The sequence below is a fragment of the Tupaia chinensis genome, unplaced genomic scaffold (genome assembly GCF_000334495.1).
Source record: "Tupaia chinensis unplaced genomic scaffold, TupChi_1.0 Scaffold000238_1, whole genome shotgun sequence".
NCBI classification, from domain to species: Eukaryota; Metazoa; Chordata; class Mammalia; order Scandentia; family Tupaiidae; genus Tupaia; species Tupaia belangeri.
The window spans coordinates 411,988-427,861 of NW_006159716.1; the positions used below are offsets into that span (position 1 = coordinate 411,988).

Genomic DNA, 15,874 nt, shown 5'->3' on the forward strand with positions numbered 1-15,874 from the left:
CACTTGCCAGACAGAGAGAGACAGAGACAGAAAGCGAGAAATCACCCCCCAGGGGTGCAATCCCTTCTCCTCCATTCTCCTCTCGGGATCTTGGGCACGCACACACACGCGCCTGGCGTGAGTTTTAAGTGACCGGGTCCGGGACGTGAACCACGGTCGACTACGTGGGAGTCCAGCGACACAGCCATTATGCTAACTGCTGGTTCCCGACGTTTTAAAGTTACTTGTAGCCAGGTACCCCTTCCTTCACCATTTTTTCCTTTCAGAAAGGAAATGTCTATTCTCCACGTGTCCCACCACTGTGTTTTGGAAGTAAGTAACTTGTGTACTTTCCCTTGCTCACAGCTAGAGGGAAATTTGCCTCAGGATAAGTGGTGCCTTAAGTCATAGACACATGTGATTTAGAAGAGATTATGAACTTTTGATTGTTTTCAGTGACGCTGGAATGAATTAAACTTTTGAAACCAAGGAGATGGAATATATTATATGTGTTTTGCATTGTGAGGACATGAACTTTAGGGGCCAGAGATAAAATATCATGGCTTAAGTATGCCTCCCAAACTTCATGTGTTAGAAACTTATTCCCCAGTGCCATACTGAGTTGAACTTTTAAGTAATGGTCATGAGGTCTGCCCTCATAAAGGATTATGTCATTCTCATGGGAGTGGGCTCTTGATAACAGGATAAATTTGGCACCCTTTCCCTTTCTCTGTTTTATGTGCATGTTTCCTCATTTGCCTTGGGATGATGAAGCATGAATATCCTTGCCAGATGCTGGCACCATGCTAGTGGCCTTTCCAGGCTCCAGAATGTGAGCCAAATACACTTCTGGTGTTTTTTTTTTTGGCAGGTTTTTGCTGCAGGGCGTGTGCACTCACCAGAGAGACAGAGATATAGAAAGTGAGAAATCACACCTCCCCACCAGGGGACATGGGCACGCTGCAATCCCTTCTCCTCCATTCTCCTCTCGGGATCTTGGGCACACACGCACATGCGCCTGACATGAGTATAAGCCACCGAGTCCGCGACTCGAATCACGGTCGACTACATGGGAGTCCAGCGACATAGCCATTATGCTAACTGCTGGTCCCACACTGCCAGTGTTTTTAAACTATCCTACCTTAGGTTTTCTGTAATAACAAAAATAATGGACCGAGACAATGTCACTGTGAACTTCTGATATATACAGACTTCTTAAATGGGATTCAAAATGCATAAACCACAAGGTGAAAAAACTGATGAACTGAAAGTAAGAATTTTTTTAACAAAGCATAACATAAGCAAAGTTAACAGATGGATGACATGGGACCAGCAGCTAGCGCAATGGCTATGTCGCTGGACTCCCACGTAGTTGACCGCAGTTTGCGTCCCAAACCCGGTGGCTTAAACCTCACGACAGGTGCGTGTGCGTGCGTGCCCAAGATCCCGAGAGGAGAATGGAGGAGAAGGGATTGCGGCGTGACCATCCCCCCGGTGATTTCTTGCTTTCTATCTCTCTGTCTCTCTCTGTCTGTCTGGCGAGCGCACGCGCCCTATAGCAAAAACCTCTCAAAAAAAAACCAAAAACCAAAAAACAAAAAACCACAAAACAAACAAACAAACAAACAAACAAAAAAACAGATGGATGACAGACTTGAGAGAAGATACAAGATTTCAAAAAGTTTATGAAAAAAATTAGAGTATGAATTGAGGGCCAGCCCATGGCTTGGTGGTTAAGGATGCTGGATCCCACATGGCTGAGCTGAAGTCCTAGACCCAGAGGCTTGGGAAATATGTCAGGTATGTGTGTATGCATGGCTGAAATCCTAAAAGGAGGGAGAAATAGAAGAGAAGGGATTGTGGCATGACCATTCCCCATGCAAGGTGCTTTCTTCCTCTCTCTCTCATGGTCTCTCTCTCTGGTGAACATATGTGCCTCTAGTAAAATGAAAAATAAAAAAAGGAAGGGCAATACGAATTTACCTGGTATAAGAAAGTTTTACAGTCTCTGCATAGTATTTTCTTAACACATTTTTTATGAACTTTTTTTAAGAGAAATTTTTGCTATATGGCATGTACACTAACCAGAAAGACAGAAATTGAGAAATCACCTCCCCCAGGGGTAGTGGTGGTGGTGGAGAATGGCCACGCTGCAATCCCTTCTCCTCCATTCTCCTCCCAGGATTTTGGGCACACACACACACACACACACACACACACACACACATGCACCCTGCATGAGTTTCAAGCCATTGGGTCCGGGAATTGAACACAGTCAGCCATAACCAGCACTTTAACCACTATGCCACCCTTACATTAGCAATGTTAAAAACAGACAGGTATGGGGCCTTATTATAGACAGCAGTAAAATCCAACACTCAAGGCAAGCCACAATGAGAAGGTTGCCAGCTCCTATCTGATGGCCTCCTTGAGTACCCCAGGCATGCAAGTCCATGATCTGGGAAGGCTGAGGCTAGGGGTGGTTTGTAGTGTCAAGAGCCTGTTGGGGGTGCTGTATTCCTGTGTCTCTTTCTCTCTCTCTGTCTATCTCATTCATGGAACAAATAAATTCACACACACACAAAATACCATTTAATAGCCATCACGTTAGCAATTCTTTTTTTTTTTCTTCAGTTTGCTACAGGGCACACGTGCTCACCAAAGACAGACAGAGAAAGAAGGAAAGTTAGAAATTTTACTCAGAAGGAATGGTCATAACCCAATCCCTTCTCCTTCATTCTCCTCTCTGGCTTTTAGGCACGTGCGCACGGGCGCACACACACACACACACACACACACACACACACACACACACACCTGGTGAGATTTTCAAGCTTCAGGTCCAGGACTCAAATCATGAAGATGGCCATGTGGGATCCAGCTGCCCTAACCTCCATGCTACCTACTGGCCCATTAGCAAATATTTTAAACATTAGATAATGTTGATTGTTGGTGAGAATATAAGAGACACAAGCTATTGGCAGGCAGAATGCAAACTGTTACAAACCCTGGAGAACAATTTGGGAGTACTTAATGAAACTAAATATATATACCCTACAACCTAGCAGCCCTCTCCTGAAAATATTTCCCAAAGAAACCCTTGCATAGGTTCAGAAAGAGATCAGCAAGGATATTCATCATACAAATGGTAAAGTATTAGAAGCACCCAATAAATGTGTCACCAAGAATAGTCCATATACATTGTAGATTCATACCATGGATTATGCTATAGGTAAAAGTCATAAATTACCTATAAATATAACTGCATGGATAGATGTTTAAAATCACCACTGAAAGAAAACCTAAGAACTAAGATCTTTAATAACAGATCACCTTGCAATTAAAAAGCAATATTGTATAATTTGTAAAGACATATAGGGAGCAGCAGGTGGTGTGGTGGTTCAGGCACTGGACTCCACATGGCTGACCATGGTCTGAGACCCAGACCTGGCAGCTTGGGAATCACAATGGGTGCATGCACGTGCACCCCAAATCCCAAGTGCAGAATGGAAAAGAGACTGTAGCTTGGCCATCCTCCCTGGGGGTGATTTCTCACTTTCCCTCTCTCTGGCAAGTGCACATGCCCTATAACAAAAAGCAAAGCAAAAAAAGAAGATACGTACATAGGTAAGAAAATATATCAATATCAAATACGTCAGTGGCTGCTGGAGGATGAGCAGGGTTGGGAAGGATTCAAGGAATCATTACAAAAGAGAAAAGAAGTAAAAAACTAAGATAAAACAAAAAGGGCCATGCATAGCTCACTGATAATAAGTGCTATGAGCTAATTAGAAATTCTGAATGATTCAACTCTCTATACCTGAAGTCCCCTCTTAAATAAAAGACTTACCCTTCTTACAAATGAAAAAACCAAGAAACTGTAACAATAATATAGATTAACCTACAAATGACAGAAGTGCTCATTCAGCCTTCTGCCCTGTATAAATAACAATAACCTGCCCTAGTTATACTCAAAGAGAAATTTACTTTCATACAGATTCACTCAGCATCTATATACCTGGAAAGATAAGAGAATTTGTATCGTTCCATGTGAGTCCTTGAGATGCATTCGGGCTGTAGTTAAGCTTTCCTTTCAATCATTCCAAGAATCAGCGTGGCCAAGCAAACAGGTTCCAAAGGCAGGAAGCAGAAGCAATATGATGCTATGGAAGTACCTTTCTCAACAGTGTCTTCTGCAGTTGCAGGGCCTTGGGGAAACCCTTCAATGTATGTTGTTGGCAACAAGTCTGCGGAGATGGGCTGACCTTGCAGCTTTTGTAGTCTCTCTTGTACAGCACTTGTCAAATCTATATAAGCCTCATCAATGCTGGCACGTTCAATCACAGCAAAACGAGACATTATCTGCATCACTTCCACACTGGCTTCCCGGTACCTAAAGAGAATAAGGATGATATATGTAGGTAACAAATGGAGGAAATCTTGAGATTGTCAGCCGCATTCCGTCCCACCCATGATGAACAATAATAATATACAAAATTGAAAAACAAGTGGCTTCATAGCGGCTAGATAGTACCCAAATGAATGGATCAATGGACAGAAAGATGACCAATAAGAAAAACAAGGAAAAGAACAGAGGGAACCAGCAGTTAGCGTAATGGCTATGTCGCTGGATTCCCACGTAGTCGACTGCGGTTCGCATCCTGGACCCGGTGGCTTAAAACTCACGCCGGGCGCATGTGCGTGAGTGCCCAAGATCCCGAGAGGAGAATGGAGGAGAAGGGATTGCGGCGTGACCATCCCCTCTGGGGAGTGATTTCTCACTTTCTGTCTCTCTGTCTCTGTCTGGTGAGCGCAAGCGCCCTATAGCGAAAACCTCTCCAAAAAAAAAAAAAAAGAGAAAAGAACAGAGGCAAATCTTAGTATAATATCAACACTTTAGAAAGCATCCAGACTGTGAACATCCTTACATGACAAGAATGTCTCTAACTGATAATTTGGAAAACATCTACTATGATCACTCACAGAGGTCACCGTGTTTGTTATTTTCATATGTCCACCTGTGGTGTTCTGCTTCTAATTCTGTCTTCAAATAAGAAGCAACTTACAGATGACACTGCAGTGATTAGTGAACCAGGGCAGTTGGTCTTCCTCAGCACAGTATTTCTCACCATAAGTTAACAAGCTGACTTACAGATTTTATATTTCAGTCAATGGGAAATTCGGTTAGCATGAGAACTGGTTATGGTGACATGCGCGCGTGCACACACACACACACACACACACACACGCCCCCACGAACCAATTACTTCTGGATATACTAATGTTCAAATGATCAAATTAAACACCTAGCATGTGGTGATGCATCTCCTTAGGAGATACCAATCTCACCATATACCTTCTGTTCGAACCATAAACAAGTAGCTCTTCTGGCAATTATAGCTAGTTTTTTGGTTTGTTTCTATTTTTAGGTTTTTGCCATAGGGCATGTGTGCTTGCCAGAGAGAAGAAAAATGAGAAATTACCCACCAGGGAGATGGCCACACTGCAATCCCTTCTCCTTTATTCTCCTCTCAGGATTCTGGGCTCGTGTACACAAACGCCAGGAGTGATTTCAAGTCACCACATCTGGGACTTGAACCAAGATCAGCCGCATGTGGGAATCCAGCACCTTAACCACCACACTATCTACTGACTCCCATATATCTAGTTTTTTTTTCAAAAAAAGAATTATTATTTTATTGGGGCCAGCAGGTGGCAGGATTGTTAAAGGTACTAGACTCCCACATGGCCAATCACGGATCAAGTCCTGGATCTGGTGGCTTGCTTCCTCCCCTTCCTTCTCTCTCTCTGATCAAACTGCAAAATAGTAATAATAAAGTTAAATAAAATAATCCTTTAAAAATTATTATATTATTTTATTGAGCTTTGAGAATTATTTATGATAATTATTTATGATAATTAATAAAATTATTAATTTTGATTTGACCAGAGAGGGACATAGAGAGAGAGAAAGCAAGCCGCCAAGTCCTGAACTCAAACCGTGTTGGCCACGTGGGAGTCCAGCACCCCTGACCACCATGCTACCTGCTGGCCCCATAACTAGTTTTTTAATCACAATGTGGTTTTTTTTTTTTTTCCTGCTATATAATTTTAAATTCTGTTCCTGTTGAGCCTATTATATCTACCACAAAAAATGAAAATATTTTATCCCTCTACTAACATATATGATAAAACTAGTATAATTATTGGGACCAGCAGATGGCATAATGGTTACCTCACTGGACTCCCATAGAGTCAACTGAGGTTTGAGTCCTGGACCCAGAGGCTTAAAACTGATGCCGAGTACGTGTGTATATATGTGTGCCTAAAATCCTGAGAGAAGAGAAGGGATTGCAGTGTGGCCATTCCCCTGGGGGCTAACTTCTTACTTTCTGTCTGTTTCTCAAGTGAATGCATGTACCCAATAGCAAAATTCTCTCTTAAAAAAAAAAAAAAAAAAGGGACCAGCAGGTCCCCAAACGGCTTGTCACTGGACCAGCAGTTGCCACAATGGCTATGTCACTGGACTCCCATGTAGTCGACCACAGTTCGAGTCCCGGACCCAGTGGCTTAAATTCATGCCGGGTGCATGTGCGTGCAAGATCCCAAGAGGAGAATGGAGGAGGAGGGATGATTGTGGCATGGCCATCCCCTCTGGGGGGGGATTTCTCGCTTTCCGTCTCTCTGTCTCTCTCTGTCTTTCTGGTGATTGCATGTACCCTAAAGCAAAAACCTCTCAAAAAAAAAAAAATCTAATATAATAATTGTTCTAAAACATTAAGTAAGAGAAATACAGATACGCTTTTTTCCCTATTTTTTTTTTTAAATGCCAGAGAACATGTGCATAATGAGAGAGAGAAAGAGAGAGAGAGAGAATTCTTCCAAGAGGACCTGATCACACTGCCATCTTTCTTTCTCTAATTCCCCATCCCACCAGGATCCCGGGCATGGGCATGTACATGTGTGCATCTGGCATAGTTTTTAAGCCACCGGGGCTGCAACTCAAACTCTACAGTCAGTCACCTGGGATCTGACTTCCTCCTTACACCAGCTGCTATAGAGCCAGCTTTCGCTTCTTTTTGTTTTCTTTTTAATTATTTGAGCCTAGGACAAGGATAGTTGGGCCTCAAAAGGGGGGAAAAAAAAAGAGGGCAATATACTCACATACAAAGCCACAAAAAGATACTCTATTGCAATAGCTGGTGTTTTTAACAGTCTCTTAATAAAGTTACTCTAAGGTTTTTTTCCTTAAGTTTATTTCCTGAGACACACACACACACACACACACACACGCACATACACACACACAACAACACCCCACTGTGATCAGCCCGGTCTTCATTATCAGCCCTGAATAATGAACATGTGCATGTACAGAATACTCAGGGAGGTCTCAGGACTTGATCTAGGAACCTTTCCATGTACGACTGCCTTGCAAGAACACTTGTGCTGTACCACAGTATCTCTGTTCCTCTAAATTATTAAGAATATCTGAAAAACCCAGGACCAGCGGATGGCATAATGGTTATATCACTGGACTCCCACGTGGCCAATTGTGGTTCAAGTCCCAGATCCGGCAGTTTGAAACTCATGCCAGGTGCGTGTGTGTGCGTGCCCAAAATCTAGAGAGGAGAATAGAGAAGAAGGGATTGTGGCATGGCCATCCCTCCTGGGCAGTGATTTCTCACTTCCTATCTCTCTGGCACATACATGTGTCCTATAGCAAAAAACAAAAAACAAACAAACAAACAAACAAAAAACCACCCAAAACCAAAAACCAAAAAAAACAAAAAAAACCATCAACAACAAAAACTCTTAAAAAAAATAGTATCTGAAAAACACTATACAAAAAGTGTATATAAGGTTCTGCAAATAGTGCTTTTATTTTCATAACCGAGTATTTAAAGTTAATTATTAAAATGATTTTAAATTGCCGGGCCTAATGAACTCTCTGGTCTACAAACTTATTCCTAAGTTTCTGAAACCATCTTTGTCCATTACTTGAAGATTTTAAAAGTAAATGATCCGGTTTAAAGTTTACAGAGTGTGGCCTTTCCAAATCATACTTTAAACCTAATGACATACAATTAAGGAAGTTACAGTATCTACACCAACATAAAATTCTATTTAATACAACGTAGGATATGCCCATTGACTGAAGTAACATGCTAATCTACTTCAGTGTTAAACCTCTTATTTTACAGAGATCGCTATAGGGTGCGTGTGCTTGCCAGAGAGACAGAGAGAGAGAAACAGACAGAAAGTGAGAAATCACCCACCAAGGAGGATGTCCACGCCACAATCCTTTCTCCTCCATTCTCCTCTCAGGATGCTGGGCACACATGCACATGCACCCGACATGAGTTTTAAGCTGCTGGGTCCGGGACTTGAACTGCGGCAGATTACATGGGAGGCCAGTGGTGTAACCATTATACTATCTGCTAGTACCCAGGATTAAACTATTAATCTTCATTCAAACTTGTCTTTTCTGGCAACATTTCCAATGTGGGATTGGCTATATCACTCTATCTTTAGGCTCTAAATTCATAGGTGAATTCAAAAATAACTCCATTACCAAGTCCAGCCAGTAGAGAGGTAGTTAAGGCACTGGGTTACCAAATGGCTGACCATGGTTCGAGTTCTGGACCTGGTGGCTTAAAAATCATGTCAGGCGTGTGTGCCTACATGTTTAAAATCCTAAGACAAGAACAGAGGAGAAGGGATTCTGGCCATCCCCCTGCGGGGGTGATCTCTCACTTTCCCTCTCTCTCTCTCTCTCTCTCTCTCTCCGGCAAGCACAGCCACCTATGGCAAAAGCCTAAAAAAATAAAACCCAAAAACTCCATTACCAAGTCAAAGAATAATCCACATACCATACCACTTGGTACAGTGATACTATGGGATTGTAGATATAAAATATAAAAAAAGCTGTGACTCCTCAGTTTTTATAATTAGCTGTGTAAATTTAACTCTCTAAAACTTGATTCCTCATGTGACAAGGGGATAATAATGCTCACCCACCTTAAACCAATGTGTGATGTATAGGAGATAATGCCTAGAAAGAATTTAGTACAGGGACCAGCAGTTAGCGTAATGGCTATGTCGCTGGACTCCCATGTAGTTGACCGCGGTTTGCATCCCAGACCCGGTGGCTTAAAACTCACGCCGGGCGCGTGTGCGTGCATGCCCAAGATCCCAAGAGGAGAAAGGAGAAGGGATTGTGGCGTGGTCATCCCCCCAGAGGGTGATTTCTCGCTTTCTGTCTCTCTGTCCCTCTCTGTCTGGTGATTGCACGCACCCTATAGCAAAAAAAAAAAAACCTCTCTTAAAAAAAAAAAAGAATTTAGTACAGTGCCTCGTACACACCCATGTGTGTGTTTGTGTGGATAAAGAAAACATGCTTGAGAGAGCCCATGACTGGTGATTAGGGCAGCTAAATCCCACATGACCAACCACACAATTAGAGTCCCAGACCCGGTGATTTGAGAGTCACCAGGCATGAGAGCATTTGTGCCCAAAATCCAGACAGGAAGGAGAACTGGATGAGAAGGGACTATGGCAAGACCTTGACCCATGGGGTGTGTTTTCTCACTCGCTCTCCTTTTCTCCATCTATCTTTCTGTCCAACACACACACCCTCTGGCAATTTTTTTTTTTTTTGAGAGGTTTTTGCTATAGGGCGCGTGCGCTCGCCAGACAGACAGAGACAGAGAGACAGAAAGCGAGAAATCACCCCCCGGGGGATGGTCATGCTGCAATCCCTTCTCCTCCATTCTCCTTTCGGGATCTTGGGCACGCACGCACACGCACCCGGCGTGAGTTTTAAGCCACCAGGTCCGGGATGCAAACTGCGGTCAACTATGTGGGAGTCCAGCGACATAGCCATTATGCTAACTGCTGGTTCCCAGTCCCTGGCAAATTAAAACAAAGTAAGCATGCACAATACATACTAGCTGTTAGGGTAAAGATAACATGTGGGGCTTGTGTGTACCTACCACTGCCTTGGCTATGCCCATATATGCCTTCCACTCCAGTCCTTAATTTCTAAAATTTGGGGAGCAACAGCTCAGTTCAAAAACAAAGGAAGTAGTCTCTCTTGAGAATGCTCAATTCTGGCAAATAAGCCTAGATATTATAATAGAATGTCAGTTTAACTTAGCCTTCTTAGAAAAACTCTTAGTCTCGGTCAAATTACTTCAGACAGTATAGACTTTTGGGTTTAAAAAAATAGAAATTAGTATAACTTTTTCTTTTTAATTGCTAAAAGGTGTCTGCACTCATGAGAGAGAGAGAAAGGGAGCAGAGAAAAGCAGAAAGCACATTCCAGTAGGGTGTGGTCATGCCACAATCCATTGTCCTCCAGTTCTCTATCCTGCCGGAATTTGGGGCATGCATCCCTACGTGCCCAGCATGTTTTTCATGCTACCGAGGCTGAGATTCGAGCCACGCTCAGCCATGTGGGATCTGAGTCCCTTAATCAATAGACTACAGGGCCAGTCCTCAACTTTTAATTATAATCATTTTTAAACTAAAGAACTGAATGGGTGACAAAGGCAGCAACTGTTCCTGGGACACAGAATCAAAATTCTGTTTCCACTTTGTAGAGACCAGATAGCTGACCAAAGGGAACATTTTCAAATGTTCTTTACATGAAACAAATTTGAAATACCAGTTCATAGGCATTTCTTCTACATCTTCTTCCAGTGGTCCCCAACCTTTCTAGCACTAGGGACTGGCTTCGTGGAAGATAATCCCTCCACAGACAGGAAGGGGCTTGGTTGTTTGGTCCCAGGACACCCAAGCGCACCACATCCACTTCACACCCCACTTTTACCACCCACACTGCCATATACAATGAACAATCGCACAGCAATGGGGTTTGTGCTCCCCTGGGAATCTAGCTGATCCAACAGGAGGCGGAGCCCAGGCAGCAATGTGAGTGATAGGGAGTGGCCGCAAACACAGCTGAAGCCTCACTCACTTGCCTGCCACCCAGCCACCAGTCTGTGGCCTGGCCCCCAACAGGACATGGACCAGCAGCACGTCCACAGCCGAGGGTCGGGTTCCCTGCCTTCAACGACCTTCTTTTTCTTACTTGGTGAGGTTGGCTTTCCCACGGCACTCGCGAACTTGTGCCAGTAGAAGATCTGGACATAACTTCTTAGCGTCATCGGCCCACATGTTTCTGGTGACCCCAAATGCACGAGCTTCATAACTCACTGCAATTATTCTAACGTTAGGAAAGAGAGGAGGAAACAGAGAAACATTACATGATCACAAGCAAAACAATTTTAAGAGGAATTGTCTCCAAACATATTAGAGATAATATTAACATTAGAAATAGACCACAGAAGCCAATATTCAATATAAAGCACACCTCGAAAACAGTAGCTAGCACAAATCCACTGTATTTCTATGTGACGATAACAGTGATACATACCCTCCACCCTTCCATGATTTGTACTGTACAACTGCACAAGGTTTATTCCGCAAATGAGGATTTTGCCGCTGCTCCACTTGAACGAAAAAACAGTCCATGTCCAACAGAGCAACCACTCGTTCCTGTCCAGTTGCCATTTTTCTGTAAGACAAAGTTTTATGAACAGTTAGAAAGGTACCTAATCCAAGGCCGGGTGGTGGCATGGTGGTTATGGCAGCTGGATTCCACAAGGCCGACTGTATGGTTCAAGTCCTAGACCTGGCAGCTTAGAAAACATATTGGGCACATGTGTGCATGCCCAAATTCCCAAGAGAATAGAGTGGAGGGACTGTGGTATGTCCATCTTCCCTGGAGTGGGGGGGTGCTTTCTTCCTTTCTCTCACTCCATTAAGTGCACATGCCCTAAAGCAAATTAAATATACACACATACATATATATATAATGCCTAAGATCCCAAGAGGAGAACGGAGGAGAAGGGATTGCAGCCTGGCCATCCCTCCAGGGGGTAATTTCTCGCTGTCTCTGTGGCAAGCGCACAGGCCCTATAGCAAAAACCTGTCAAAAAAAAAAAAAAAAACCTAATCCAAAATGCCAGAGAAAACTATATTTCCATTCTTTTACTGAGGAATTGCCATGAATATGGGAATATAAAAACTACTAAGAATGAAATAGGCTTTTTCATATGCTATTGGTAAGAAAATAAATTGGTATTATTTTACAAAGGTAATAAAGCATTAAAAGCTTTAAAAATACTCATCCCCAAAAGCATTGAACACTTAATTCACAAAAGGAGATATACAAATAGCTGACAGGCATGTGAATATGGGCTTAACATTTTTAGTCATGGGGAAATGCAAATTAAAACCACAATGTACATCACTGTGGGAAAGAGGCAACCGTTAAGCTAGTCAATAGTATTTTTTCAGTCAATAGATGTTAAGTATAAATTCAGAGGAAAAGAAGCAGAAAATGAGGCATGAAGAACATTTGTGTAAAAATTTTTTAAAAATGTTTTATTTAACGTTTTTATTTATTATTATTTTCCAGTTTTGATCAGAGAGAAGGAAAGTGAGAAAGCAAGCCATCAGGTCTAGGACTCAAACTGCAGTTGTCCACGTGGCAGTCCAGCGCCCCTAACCACTACGCCACCTGCCGGCCCCACTGTCTAAAGTATTTGAACTTTTCATTTTGAAATATTTTTATGCACACAGAAAATTACAAAAAACAAACAAACAAACAAAAAACCAGTAAGATGCTCCTACATCCAGGTTCCCCTAATGTTAAGATTTCATATAGCACTATCAAAATAAAAAAAAGGACATTGGTATAGTATCAACTACATGCTTCCATTGGATTTCACTGGTTTCCCCACTAACGTCCTTTTCTGTTCCAGGACCCAATCAAGGATGCTATAGTACATTTAGTCATTACGTTTCCTTAGTTTAGTTTCCTACACTGTGACACTTCTTTAGTCGTACCCTTTTATCCCCCTGACCTTGGCACTTCTGAATTACTTGAGAATGTCTCAAAATTTGAATCTGTCTGATGCTTTCTCATGATTAGATTGAGGTCACATATTTTTAGCAAGAATATCATGGGGAGGGGCAACAAATGGTACAGCGGTTACGCTGCTGGACTCCCATATGGCTGACAGCAGTTCGAGTACCAGACCCAGGCACATGTGCATGCATGACCAAGATCCCAAGAGGAGAATGGAGGAAAAGGGACGGCAGTGTTGCCCCTCCCCCCCGGGGGTTGATTTCCCACTTTCCTTTTGTCTCTCTCTCCAAGCATATGCACACTAAGGCAAAAACCTCTTTTAAAAAAGTAAACAAAGAATATCGTGTAAGTGGTATGCTCCTCTCAGTGTATCATATGGGGAGAAGGGTACATGATGTTAATACGTCTTATTACTGAAGATATTAACCATGATCAATTAAAATGGTGTTTGCCAGATTTCTCACCATAAATATATTATCAATATTTTCCCCTTCGTAATCAATGAGCATCTTGGGAGAGAGGATACTTTGAGAATACGCAGATACCTCATTTCTCTTTCGACCAATAAGCATCCACCAGTGTACTTTGTCCGCGATGATTACTTTTAAGCAGTGCTCTAACGCAGGGGTGGCCAGACTTGGACTAGGCACTATCGACTTCTATATTCATAAAGTAGAGACGATCTTTGTGCTCACACTGCAGGACAGGCAGAAGCTTTAACAAAGACGCACTGCTGTTACACCTCAGGGCAGTGTAAATGAAGGGAAGCTGAGTGTCAGTCAGAGAAGGCTAGAGGAATCTTGTTTAGAACTCTGAGACACCAGAACCTTGGGACGCAAGCTGCAACCTGATTTCTCCACCCCCATTTCAGCACGAAAGAATAAGCCTGAGATGACTCAGTGCTGCAGCATTCTCCATGCAGAGACGCCTGTCTGCCTAATCTCCGCTTTCTCTACTTACGTGTCTACGTGTCCCTTCTCAACCCACTCATTTGCTTCCACTGGGGGTTCCACATCCCTTCGCCTTGTAGGTCGCGACACTCTAATAGTGATTTTCCACCGATTCATGTACATTTTTGAACGTAGAAGAAAACCCAAAGCACAGTGGTTAAGCACCGTGCATTTAAAGCTGACCACATGGCCGACCACAGTTTGAATTTCGGCACCAAGAGCACCAGACGTGTGTACCTGTGTGTTCAAAATACTGACAGAACGGAGACATGGAGAAAAGGGGACTGCACTGTGACCATGCCCGTGAGAGCACATGCCTTCTGACAATTCAGATAAGAGAACACTCTACTGTGCACAGACTATAGTAAGGCATGGATGGTATACTGAAAGAACACACATTACATACTTCAGAGTGGAGATCAATGTAACCATTAAAAAATGTTCGTAATATGGCAAAAGGAAATCTAAAGCAATAGCTGCCAAACTTTGCTGCACGTTGGCATCAACTAGAACCTTTAAAGAATATTAGTATCTGATTTCTAAAACCAGACATCCTAAAGTAATTGTCATGGGAATGATCTGGGCTTCATGACTTTTTGCTACAGGGCACATGCGCTCACTGGAGTGACAGAGAGAGAAAGCAAGAAATCATGGGGGGAGGGGGAGGAGGAGGGGGGGATGTTGGGGTGGGACAGCAGCACACCACAATCCCTTCTCCATTCTCTTCTAGGGATTTTGGGCATGCATGAGCCATGTCCCGTTGGGGACTCAAACCATCGTGTGAGAGTCCAGCACCTTAACCACTATGCCACTTGCTGTCCCCAGCTTTGTGACTTTTAAAAGTTCTTCAGGCAATTCCAATGCACAGCAAAGTCTGAGAATCACTAACCTAAATAAGATACTTATGCAAATACCAGTAATTCATCATTTAAATACAAGAAACACAGGTTATACGGTCCAGTGAGCATCCAACTGTATTTTAAAAGTTTTTCAAAAATTAACATTAACTATGAAAAATTGTCATGCAACTGTATGATTAGTAAAACTAAAGAATTAAGAAAACCAGAGTAATCAAGGTGTAATTCCTGATAAATTCCAATTGACCACTCACCTAAAACAGGCAGAATGTGATACTTTCAATATTTATAAGTTAAAATCATAACATGTTAGAAATCACTTTACCGTGAAGTGGTTTTTCTATAGTAGTGGAACAGGTAAACCAGAAAATAGTAAATGCGTTGTCACAAAAATACAAGGTAAGTGGCACTGGACACAAATAACTAGAAGCGGAGAAGGGATAGGAAGCAGTGATTTAAGTTCAGTTAACATTTTGCTGGAAATCATGAAAACAGACACACAGATGCTAATGGCTACTGAAGTTGAAGTTTTTGGCACATAAATTTTCTGGAGAAAGCAAGACCTTTACAAAGATGGAAAATGAAACACACTTTCTGCTAAAATTTTACTTTCAGATAAGGATTACGTGATGAGATCTTAAACATTTGTCACTTGGCAAACTATCAAAATTGCACAAGTCAGTCAATAGTTGAAATTATTCATCTTTAAATATTTTGATTTATGCCGATCTGCCGGAAACAGCTTCGTGCTAATCAGGTAATAACAGAGAGGGGAAAACAAGTACAAGTGAAAAGAGAGATGTAAGAGCTACGGTGGGGAGACAATAGCATTTTCTTCTATAAGAAAACTCTCCGTAGAGGACAATACCGGGGGCCTTACCTAGGCAGCACGTTTTCTCTTTCACCTAATTTCGACCTAATGTGTCACCAGTCATTGCTATATCATCAAACCCATAGCCAAAGTACCACGACGACTCAGAAAACAGCGATATCAAACGGTTCTAAATCATCTTACCAAGGTGACAGGCAAATCTGCCAACCGGGGACGCCGCAGGTAGATGCTGGATCAGTTCCCCCCGACAGGAAGGAAAATGAAGGCGTCTTGAGTATTTGTCGCCTGTCGCGAGCCAGCCAGCGAAAGCGATTTA

At 42.6% G+C, this 15,874-nt stretch overlaps 1 protein-coding gene across 5 annotated transcripts in view; it reads right to left on the reverse strand.

The window, feature by feature from the left end:
- POLH (DNA polymerase eta) overlaps window positions 1-15,874 on the reverse strand; it is a 47,840-nt gene extending 31,966 nt beyond the window's left edge. For 4 of the 5 annotated variants that reach the window (XM_014587832.2, XM_027771891.1, XM_014587831.2 and 1 more), the window contains exons 1-4: window positions 15,742-15,874; window positions 11,420-11,560; window positions 11,075-11,209; window positions 4,155-4,372 (exon numbers count right to left, since the gene is read on the reverse strand). In XM_014587832.2, coding sequence (XP_014443318.1) covers window positions 4,155-4,372; window positions 11,075-11,209; window positions 11,420-11,556 — 490 coding nt within the window. In that variant the 5' untranslated portion in view covers window positions 11,557-11,560; window positions 15,742-15,874. Of the gene's footprint in view, window positions 1-4,154; window positions 4,373-11,074; window positions 11,210-11,419; window positions 11,561-15,741 lie in introns of those variants that run through there. The other variant, XM_014587833.2, reaches the window with a different exon arrangement.